This window comes from Notamacropus eugenii, chromosome 2, assembly GCF_028372415.1.
Source record: "Notamacropus eugenii isolate mMacEug1 chromosome 2, mMacEug1.pri_v2, whole genome shotgun sequence".
Lineage (NCBI taxonomy): Eukaryota > Metazoa > Chordata > Mammalia > Diprotodontia > Macropodidae > Notamacropus > Notamacropus eugenii.
This window is the reverse complement of record NC_092873.1, coordinates 73,285,635-73,297,445: the sequence shown is the minus strand read 5'-3', so window position 1 is coordinate 73,297,445 and position 11,811 is coordinate 73,285,635. Positions and strand designations below refer to the sequence as shown.

At 34.7% G+C, this 11,811-nt stretch overlaps 1 protein-coding gene across 1 annotated transcript in view; it reads right to left on the bottom strand.

The window, feature by feature from the left end:
• Nucleotides 1-3,844: 3,844 nt before the first annotated feature.
• PGBD1 (piggyBac transposable element derived 1) overlaps nucleotides 3,845-11,811 on the bottom strand; it is a 38,359-nt gene continuing 30,392 nt past the window's right edge. Inside the window, exon 7 of the mRNA XM_072640953.1 lies at nucleotides 3,845-6,708. Within this exon, the coding sequence (XP_072497054.1) occupies nucleotides 5,142-6,708 (1,567 nt within the window). The 3' untranslated portion in view covers nucleotides 3,845-5,141. The remainder of the gene's footprint in view (nucleotides 6,709-11,811) is intronic.

The following is an 11,811-nucleotide window of genomic DNA, read 5'->3' as shown; positions in this document are numbered from 1 at the left end:
AAGGTATTTTGTAGTTATGTTAATATGGTTCTTGTGTTTTGATAGGTAGAATTCCAAATATTTTATACATTCTATAGTATTTTCAATGAGATTTCTTTCTACCATTTTCTTCTTGATTTTGTTGATTATATATAAAAATGCTAATAATTTAGGTGTATTTCTCTTAGGCTCTGCAATTTTGGTGAAGTTATTGTTTCTAGTAATTGTTTAGTTGACTCTTATGGGTCTTTAATATCTACAAAAATCAATTAAAGTAAGTTTTGTTTTTTCTTTCCCTATGCTTATTACATCCATTTTTCTTTGTCTTCTTGGTATAGGTAGGATTTCTTGCACTATGTTAGTGGTGATAATGGATACCTTTACTTTACCTCAAATCTTATTGGAAAGGCTTCTAACTTTTTTCCATTACAAAAATTGTCCAAACTGCATTTTTCCTAGAGGTTTTGCTTGTAGATGCTTTCAAATAACTTTTTCCATCTCTGTTTGTGTATTGAGTTTCCTTGTTATCATAGTAGCATTTTAAGGAGCTTTTTTGTTTGCTCATTCTTCTAGTCTTCTTCACTTTGGCCTTTTTGTTAGTGCTAGGTTCTGCATACTTTTGGGGGAAGGGAGTTGATGCCTGACCTGAGCTTCTGACCCTTTATATCCTTCACACCTCAGTCTGATGCCCTGCAAATTTTCAGTGATCCCAAAGTTATGTGATCTAGAGAGAGGTATGTTCAACACCTTGGTTTGAGCTCTGCAAGTTCCTGACGCAGTTTGGGGCCTACTGTCTTATCTTTGGTTGCAAATTTCTGCAGACTGCTGCTGGACTCGGTCAATGTTAGCCCACTGGAAAGCTCTGTAGGTTCACAGCAACTAAACTACTGGCTCCCCTTTGGTCCAGGACTACTACTCTGGCTATTCCACTTCAGGGTTACATGCTGGGCTAAAGGGTAAAACTTTGTCCTCACTCTGCTCTTGGGACAAGAGACACATAGCTTCCAGTTTCTGGAATCTGTTCATTCCTTGCTGAAGACCACTCCTTTCTACCCTGAATCTGTGACCTGAAATGGGGTAATGGGAGACGTAGCTTTTCAATAGTACCTATTCCTGTACCCAGTGCTAGTTCAAGGATCTCTTGGAATCTCTTTCTGCTCTGCTGCCCTATCTCAGCCCTCTTTGTGTTCTTGGGTAGTGGAATGCTCCACACATTGCCTGCCTGGCCAGATTCCATCCTCAGTGTCAGCTTTTCTGTTTCCTAAGATGCCTTGGACTAGAAAAACAACTTGTAACTTTTTTCTCAATGAGAATTCATTCTGGTATGTGTTCTAGATGGTTGTGCAGAAGGGAGGGGGGAGCTAGGGTCCTTTGATTCTTATTACACCATCCTGACTCCACCTCAACAGCAGTCTTTTTCCTGCATTTCCAAAGCAAAGAGATGGCTCAGTCATTGGTCCCTGTTGCAATATGTTCTGTGTTTAAATGTTTTTATTTCTTTTATTACTTGATAGGGACTTGATGGGGACTGGATTTATGGTTTCTTTTTAATTAGAATTTTAAAGTTTCAGAGTTATTTACAAATATTTCATTTTACTCCTCAACAATGCTGGGAGGTGGTATTATTTTGCTAAGAAAACTGAGGCACAGAAAGGTTAATTGACTTGCACAGAGACACAGTATTAAAGAGTTGGATTTAGAGAATATTTCATTTGGGGATATTTTTTCAAGAAGTGACTGCGGATTCTTTTAATTTATACATTGCCTTCTAAGATATTTGGACAGTTAAAAGAGAACCTAATTTCTTTTTTGGTCATGGCTTTCAAATAATCTAATGACTCCTGAATTATCCTTTTTTTCCCATGAGATATTTCATGTTATTTTCTTCAATAATTTCTCCCTTCAAATGCTTGCTTTAAGTATTTTAGGTATTCTGGTTGGACAGGTCTAAGCTGCATTTTTCTTTGATGCTTTGCTCATTACTTTCAAGTAATTCTCTTCTCTGTTTGTATCTTTAACTAACCTGTCACCCTAATAGCTCTTTATGAGTTTTTTTTGTTTGTTTGTTTATTCATTCTTCCAGCCTATTTGTTGACTTTAGACTTTGTGTTGGTACTACATTGTGTCCAGTCTGGTAGGGATGTTTGGCCTGAATTTCTGACCTTTTATGTCCTTCATTTGCTTTCACAGATCAGTCTGGGGGTCAGCAAGCTTTCAATGCTCCCAAAGTGATGTAATCTGGGAAGAGGTCTGTTTACTGACCTTGGATCAGAGCCACACAGCTGGTTTTTGCCTCCAGAGTTTGTTCCTTTCTTAGTTCACAGTAAGGCCCTCATTGGTGGCCACTCTTCTCTGTCCTAGATCTGTAATCTAAAATTGGATAATGGCTGACAGAACCAGCAGATAGCAGTTGTTTCTGTATTCAGAAATCTGAATACAGGGATCTTTTTGCTCTGGTGCTTCCTGTCCTGGCACCTAGTCTTGGCCTTTTTTACATATCTTGGGGCTGCAATGCTCCCCTCAGTCATATCCCCTCTGCAAACTGCTGGCCAGACATTGTCCCAGTGTCTGCATAACTCTCTGCCTGCTTTCCTAAGTTGCCCTGGGCTAAAAATTTGCCTGTGTCTTTTTCTTGCCTTTCCCAATCACAATTTGTAGATCATTGTAGAAAAGGCAAGAAAAGCAAGCTAGAAAAAAATACTTCCTCTCACTCCACCATCTTGATTTGGTCCGTGGTTTATAAGTATATACATGTTTCCCTGCTTATTTCTTTTTATCACATCTATTTTCACTGTTGCTTTGTCTAAAATCATTATTGTTAACATTTTTTAAAGTTCACTTGAATCACAATGTTTTTTGCTGTAGCTACTTTGTGAATTTTTGTCGTGTTTAATTATCGTATTGTTGGATTCTATCCTCTTTAGCTTTACGTTCATTGTTACAACTGTTAGTTGTGTATTTTCCTACATCTTTTATTCTTATCTCCAAGGTCCCTCTTTACAAAAAAAGATGGTTAAAGAAAGAAGTTTGCTTAACACTAGTGACCTACAATAGTGAAGCACTGTTTCCATTCTATTTCCTCTCTTCTCTTTCCTTTTTTCACACCCTCAATTACAGATTTTTAAAACTTCCTCTGCAGGATCCTCTGATGCTGGCATTCTATTTTGTTCAGTTTTTCCTCCCTATACTTCCTTCCTTCTTAAACCTTCCTCCTATTTCTCCATTGACATTAATATATTTCTATACAAAGTCCTTTGTATGTGTGGGAATAAATGTGTGTGTTCAATCTTCTTTTCTCAGATTCAGATGAAAGTAAGCTTCATGGGATGCCCATTTCACCCATCCTTTCCTCAATTTTCATATAATCTTTATTTCATGCACCTTTATTGTAAGACATATTAAGTGCCCTCCTCTACTTCCTCCTTTCCTCTCCTAGCTTTTCTATTACCTTCTTCTAATGGAATGAAAACAAAATCTCATAGTCTTCTACTTGACTTATTTAACTTTCTCTGAGATCATCAGACTTCTGAGAGAACATTCCCTCTTTCCTCCATTAGAATGTAAATAAGTCATCACCATATGATATTTTGTAATTGATCAAGTGTATTTTACCATTCTGTATTTCTCTAGACTCTTGAATTTGCATTTCAAAGATTTTGCTCAGTTCGGGCCTTTTCATCAGGAATACTTGGAATCTACCATAGGATTATATGCAATTCTGACAGATTATTCTTTGTTGTAAGTCATTATATTTTGCCTGAAGGACTGACTCTTTTAAGATAAGGGAATTATCGCAAATGATTGGAAATAAAATGGATTACAGCTATTCTTACCTAAAAAAGATGATCAAGAATATATCAACAACTTCTAACTACATGTTTACTTTTTTATCTTTGTTATACATATATATGTATGTATGCATACTATATATACACACACGTGTCTATACATATACACATATATCTATAGTATATCCTCAATGAAAATATGACAAAGCAACAGGTGGGCTTACAGAAATATTTCTTCTACTGTAGGACACATACCCAGAGTCACACAACTGACTTAAAGTCAAAAAGAATACAAGGTTCCATTATAAATATTATTTGTTGATTACAAAATTGCATCTTACTGAACAATACACAGACTTCAAAGCTATCTTTCCAAAAGATTTTAATGCCTCTGAATGAGCAAAATATACTTCAAAGATCTCTCTCTCATGCATACATTAAAATTATACACAATTCTATAGTACATGGAACCACAAGATAACTTTGTTCAATCATTCTATGATGATCAACATCAATTGAGGCCTAAAATGGATGTATATTCAACAAAGGTATTTGCCATTTTTAGATGTCTTGTGCAGAGGGGTTTTCTAGAAAAGGAGAGTTCTAGATTGCCCTATTTGTGGATGACAGTGTGTTGATTATATCAAGCCCAAGAATACTATGGGTCTTCCTCAATCAAGCACAAAACTATTTTTAAAAGGAAATTAAAAAAAAAACACTATGTGACTTCTTAAACCTAAGAAATCACATAGAAAAAACAAAAATTGTGAAAATGCTTCTTATTCACAGCATGTAGTTTGGATGGGCAACCCACTGACTTAGTATACCACTACATATATCTTAGCTAGACAGTGTTTTCAATGATCCCAAGTTATTCTCTAATAGAAAAATCTTTTTAACATCAATATTCTCATCTTGATGCTGACCAGCTGACCAGCTATCAAAAAAACCCCGAAACTGCAGATAATCCAAAGGTCAATGGAGAGGTACATAGCAGACATTAGTAGAATGTAGAATATTATCAATGATAATCTGCTTGCAAGAAGTGATATAAAATACATTACTTGTTACGTAATATGATTGGAAAAGTGGTTGGCCCCAATACATACTGAAGGATAACGTCTCTCAAGACTGACACAATGGTTTCTTGGGAGGGTTAAAAGAACCAGAGGAAGGCCTCTAGTGCACTGGGTAGGTGCTCTATGGGAGATTAATATGAGGTCACAAATCACAGAGATTAAGATGTGGATGTAATGATAGAGGAAGTACACTAAGTTAATGAGTTTGTATCTCCAATAAATTATTGAAGTACTGATGTTCTCAGTGAGAAGTCATGGTATATTTACTTTTTAGTTCTATATGTCATTGCTGACTTTATCTTGCTTGGTCTGCTAGATTAGCATCATTCTTCAAATAGAAATGTGCAATGCATCTTCGGAAATCCAAAAGACTTGACGAAGTATCAGGGCAACAGATTCTATATAGGTGCCATGCATTGTTCATGGCCACATCAATAATGTAGCTTACCAAGATTGAATACCATTTTTTGCTTCTAATTCTTATCCTGTACTTGGAAATATTTTCATCCATCTTGGCAACACCATACCTACATACTTCATACAACTTAACTATGGATGGCTGACTTATTTGAATCTTTTTTTCTTCATCAATAGAATAGCTTACTTGACTCAATGGTTCTATGCCTACAGCATTGGAGCACAGGTTGATGGAATTTTCATCATTCCAACGGCACAAAATTATCTCTTCCTTTTCTTCCACTCTGAAATCAAATGACCCCCTTTTCATATTTTTTATATTTTCTGAATTCATGAAAGGACATTTTTCAGTCCTATTATCACGAATTGCTCCTGTTGCCTTTACCCCTTTCTTCTTCAGAGCTGATATTAGCTTGATACTTGTGAAAAAGTTGTCAAAACATATATGATAAGGATGCTGTCCTCGTTCCAAGAGAACGTTAGCAAAGTTCATTACTAATTTTCCACCTAAACCAAGGTCATGATCTTTTTCTGTTTTCAGGACTGGTTCACCTTGATAGGGCTCAAACCAAACTAAATAACCCTGGGTAGTTGTCCCACACCATATTTTATAACCAATTCTAATAGGTTTACCATTTAAGAACTGGTCACTATCAAAACATTCACACATCGATTTATCAAAGCAGTAATATTCCTCCAGGGGAGCATATAAGAGGAAATTTTTATTCATCTGGTCTATAAGAGGCCTCAATTTTGTAAACTTGTCTGACTGATCTAGACAACTGTTATCTGCAAAATGGAGGTATGAAAATATTAATTCAAACCTTTCCCTTCTAATTGCATTACCAACAAGACTCTGCTCTTTATCTGAAGTCTCCCAATACATTCCTCTCCTGGGATGACAAATATACCCACTCAAAAGAAGAACACCAAAAACACACTTCATTTCCTGAACTGTAACTTCCAAGGTGACATTTTTCTGAGAGGCATAATGATTTGTTTCATCAACAATTAACCTGAATGTTTCATCATCAAAAAATAATTCAAAGAACTCGACTGGATTTAGTTTCTCACTTTTGAGATTCAAAATTCCAGAATCCAATGCTGACCAGCTTGGAAAATTGGGCTGAATATCTCTTTTGATCCATTTCTTCTCTGTAAAAGTAATTACTTTCTGCTTCTTTCTAGCAGGGTGTGACTCAACTTCATCTTCTTCATCAACATCAGAATCACCAGAGAATGTAAGACCTTGTAGCAATTCACTTACTCTTGCTTTGTCTTTTTTCCTATCTTTCCGTGTGATGTCACCTGCAGCATATTCCATTGAGGAGATGTGCATTCTAGACCACAAATCCCCAGGATTACGGTCTTTAAGAGTATTCAAAAATTCAATGTTTTTTTCAGCTTGTACAGGAGGACCAACAAGGATCTGAGGTGAACAATCTCTAGAAAAAAAAAAAGAGCATGAACTTTGAAAATCCATATGACATAAAACTCAGAAACTAAGGAAGCATAAATATTCTTTGAAATAAGCTCCCTCATCTCTGGATAGCCAGTGGAATTCACCTCTCCCTAAAAGATGTGCATTTCCGGAAGGTTCAGAAAAAGGTGAACTTTCAAAAATGCTTTGAAATGAGATGTTTAACAAATTACTCTCTCAGTAGAGGTCCAAAGGGGAAACTGACATAAAATGGAAAAAAAAAAAAAGGGCTGGGATTATTGGTATTCAGTAACTTCAATCTACTTATACCTCCAGCACTTAGCACAGTACCTGGCACTTAGTAGGCATTTAATAAATGTTTTTTGATTGCTAACTATACCAAGACAGAGATCAGTAAATTTAAGCCTGTTGATTCCCCCATGTAATCAGTAAGCTGCTACAGACAATTAGAGGAAATAGAAAAAATAAAAGATGATAAGTTACATTCATTTTTAAGCTTTCACTAGTTACTTTAAAAGAACAGCTAAGTGGCACAGTGGATAGACAACAGAGCCTGGAATCAAGAAGAACTAAATTTAAATCCGGCCTCAGACATTAGCTATATGACCCTGGGTAAATCACTCAACCCTGTATGCCTCAGTTCCTCATCAGTAAAATGAGCTGGAAAAGCAAAGAGCAAACCACCGTATCTTTGCCAAGAAAACCCCAAAAGGTGTCACAACGAGTCAGACATGACTGAAAAGACTTGAACTACAAACCTGCTAAAAGGTTAATTTCTATGTAGCTAATATTTTGAGTTTATTAAACAAGAGATTATTGAGTTTAGATATTTTTGATTCTTGATTATCTAGACCAGGGGTGGGGAACCTGCAGCTTGGAGGCCACATGTGACCTTCTAAGTCCTTGGGTGTAGCCTTCTGACTGAGTCCAAATTTTACAGAACAGATCCTTTAATAAAGGAATTTGTTCTGTGAAGTTTGGATTTAGTCAAAGGGCTTTACACATAGATAAATATAAATAAAAGAGAAGTGAAGTACCTAAATAAGATTTTAGAAATGCTAGATATGCTAAATCTCCAGAGATTAGTGAATGATATTAGAGAAGAGGGTGTATCGAAAAAGGAGGGATCTCAAGGAGGAAATCTTCTGGATCTCAAACTGCATTATAAAGCATCAAAGCCATCTGATACTGGTTCAGTATTAGAGAGACAGAGCAACGGTGAATTAACTAGGGGAATTCAGAAACAATAGAGCTCAACAAGTTATTATTTGATAATAATGGGAAATCAGTTATATAGGGGAAAACTTTTTTTTAGTCATTTTCAATTGTGAGCAACTCTTTTATTTATTTTGTTTTATTTTTAATTTATGGAATAAATAAATACTACTGGGAAAACTAAAGCAGTCAGTCAGAAATTTCCCCTATGTAACTGATGCTTCCACTTTTATCAAAAGTTACTGAATTCTATTGTTTCTGAATTTTCCTTGTCTAGTCTGTTCCACTGATTTATCTCTCTATTCTTTCCTGAATAACAGATGGTATTGAAGACTCCTGCTTCATAATATATATAGGTTGAGATCTGGAAGAGCTAATCCCTCTTTATTCCTGTTTCTTTTCATTTCTGTTGAAATCCTAGATCTTTCATTTTTCCAGACGAATTTTGTTATTATTTTATCAAGTTCTAAAAAGTAATGTAATTGGTACAGTATTAAATGTGTAAATTAATTTTAGTAATATGATCATTTTTATCATATTGGTATGATCTAGCCATGAGCACAGCTACTTAAGTTCTTCATTTCTTTAGGGAGTGCTTTGTAATTGAATTTATACAAAGTCTTTCGTGTGCTTTGTGAGCTCCATTCCCCAGATATTACATATGTTTTGTATTTATCTGGAATGGGATTTCCCTAGGACTAGTGTTTTTTTAATATATAAAATGTTTGCTTTTCAATTCTGAAGATTTATTTTGTAGCCTGTAACTTTGCTGAAGTTCAATAATTATTTTTAAAATTATTGTATTTTTTTTATTTCTCTAAGATTTTTCAAGTAAATCACCATATAAAAAAAAACAACAGGGATAGCTTTATCTCCTTTTTGGCTACCTTTATTCCTTTAACTTCTTCCTTATCACACTGTTACTGCTAGTATTTCCAGAACCATATTAAAAACAGTGGAGAGAATGAGCATTCTTGTTTAACTCCCGTATTTATGGGAAAGGGTCCTACTGTATGCCCATTGCACATGATTCTTATTTTTGGTTTTAAATGGAAACTTTTTATGATACTATTTTTACAGTCCCTCTATATTCTATTGGGTTTTTAGCATAAACAAGTGTTGTTAATGTTTTAGCATAAGCAAGTATTGTTGTCAAAAACTTTTACTGCATCTATTTGAGGTGGGGTTTGGGATGTTTGGGTTCTTAATACGATTAATGATGTTGATTATTTTTTCCTAATGTTGAACCATCTTAGCATTCCTAGTATAAATTCCACCTGATTATCATGAATGATTTCTTGAATAAATCACTACAATCTGTTTGGGGTTTTGTTTAAAATTTGAGTCAATGTTCATTAAGGATATCAACCTTTAGTTTTCTTTGTGTGTTGTATCTTTTTAGGTATTAGACCTTTGTCTCATTAATGAATTCAGGTAGGGTGTTTTCCTTATAAATTTTTGAGAATAATTTCTATAGTATGGGTACTGATCGTTCTTTAAAAGTTTGAGAGAAATTCAACTGTGATTCCATCTGGACAATGAGTTTTTTCCTTTGGTAGTTCCTTTACAGCTAGATCTATTTACTTTTCTAAGACTAGGTTATTTAAGATCTCTATTGGTCTTCTGATCATTTGGTTTATATTACATTTTTTAAAGCATTCCTCTATTTCTTTTGTATTCTCAGTTGTGTTTAGTACATAATTAGGATATTATGTTTTTATTACTCTATTTTTTCTGGTTTTTGTGTCTGTGATTTTACCTTGCTCATTTGCTATTTTTTAAATATGATTTTTCTGTTTTCTTTTTTTAATCACATTTGCTAATGGTTTATCAATTTTATTAGTCTTTTCAAAGACCCATCTTTATTTAACCAGTTTTATTTGTAATTTCCATGTTTTTTTTTCCCAGCTTATCTATTTCCCCTCTAGTTTTTAATATCTCCTCTTTTGTGTTTGTTTCATGGTTTTTGTTTTGTTTTCCAGTTTTTAAAATGCATATTCAGTTCACTAATCCTCTCTTTTTCTATTTTGCCATCGTATGATTATAAGTATATGATTTCCCCCTTGACAACTGCTTTAATTGCATCACATGTATGTTGTTTCATCATTATCATTTTCTTTTACATAATTATTAATTGTTCATATAATCTGTCCTTTGATCTACTCATTACTTAAGATTTTACTGTCATTTCAGTCTATATCTTGTTTATGGTCTCTGAAGTAATTTCTATTTTTATTCTGTTATGGTCTATAAAAGACTGAAATATTTCTGCTTTTCTACATTTGTTTGCAATATCTCTGCCATAGTATATACATTCTCAATTTTTGTAAAAGTTCCCTGTGGTACAGAGAAATATGTGTACCCTTTTACTGACTCTTTAAGAAGATTCCACCTATATGGTACAGTGGATAGAGGGTCAGATCTGGAGTCAGTTAAGATCTGAATTCAAATCTGGCCTCAGACACATACTTGTATGACCCTGGGCAAGTCAGAATAACCCAGTCTTAGAAAGGAAACAGACCCAAAGCGGGTCACAAAGAGTCAGAAATGACTGAACAACAACACAATTCTTTTAACTCCAGTTTTCCAGAAATTTGTTCAATTTCATATTTTTCCTTTGGTTTAGACTTATCCAAAACTGGGAAAAGCATATGGAAGTTTCCTGTCACTATTGTGCTACTGTCTGAATTTAGATGCTAAGTCATTTAGGGAGTATATTTATTAATGATATTGGCTTGCTGCCCATGGTTATTTTCATAAAAGGGTTTCCTTTTTTATCCCTTTTGTGTGTTTGTGTTTATTTTTGTTTTGTCAAATGGCATTACAGCAATACCTGCCTTTTTGGATTCACTTAATGCATAGTAAAAAAAAAATGGACCCCCTCAGTTCTCTGTATGTTTTTTGTTTTTTAAGTGTTTCTTGCAAGCAATAGATTGTTAGAGGATTTTATTTTCTTACCCCATCTGTCACTTTTTCATTTTATTGAACTGTTTAATCTATTCCCATTTAAAGCTATAAAGTTAGTTTTATATTTTCCTCCGTCTCTATAATTGTTTTTTTAAGCTATAATTTTTTTAACCCCTTCTGCTGTAAATACAATATTATGGTTCCTTCAGCTACTTTGATTTAATCTTTTTTTATGGTGGTGCCCCTCTGATTGGCTCTCTTCCCCTTAACTTAATTCCTTCTTGTTTGATATCCCTTACTCTTTAGGATTTTGCTTGTTTATTAAATTAAATTTTCTTATTAAATCAAATAATTAAAATTTTCTCCCCAGCTTTTTTCTGGTTATATAATTCTTCCCCTTCTTCCTTTCTCTTAGTTTGTCAAGTAGGCTCTTTCTTCTTCACCTTCCTTTTAGCTAGTCTTATTCCTTAGTTTTCAAAATTTAATTTTTTGTGCTCCTTTCCAAAAGGATCTCTCTTTCTTTCTCTCTGCATTTATCTCCATTATCCAGCCTCTCTCTCTACTCTAGATACTCATTTTTTGATTCATGAACTCTATGATTATGCCAGTTGCCTCCAGGGGCTCCATTTCCTCCTCCCAATGGGGACTTTTCAAGCACCAAATTCCATAGATCTTATTGAGTGTAAGGTCTTCATCTCCATTCACCCACTGGAGCACTTACCAGTAGAACCCTTTCCCACCACCAAAATAAGGTCTCCTTCCTTTCCCCTCTCTTTTCAGTCTTTCTTCCTATCTCCTCATTCACCACCCTGTAGACTCTTCTCTTTCTTAGACCACAGAGATCACCTTCCTCTCATTGCTAGCTTGCTACTACATCACATAATCCTCTTTATCCCCCTGCTCCCCTTGCCCTCTTTGATGTCCATACTATAATATAGTCACACAAAAGAGCACTGATTTACATAGACACAGGATATCACCAGAT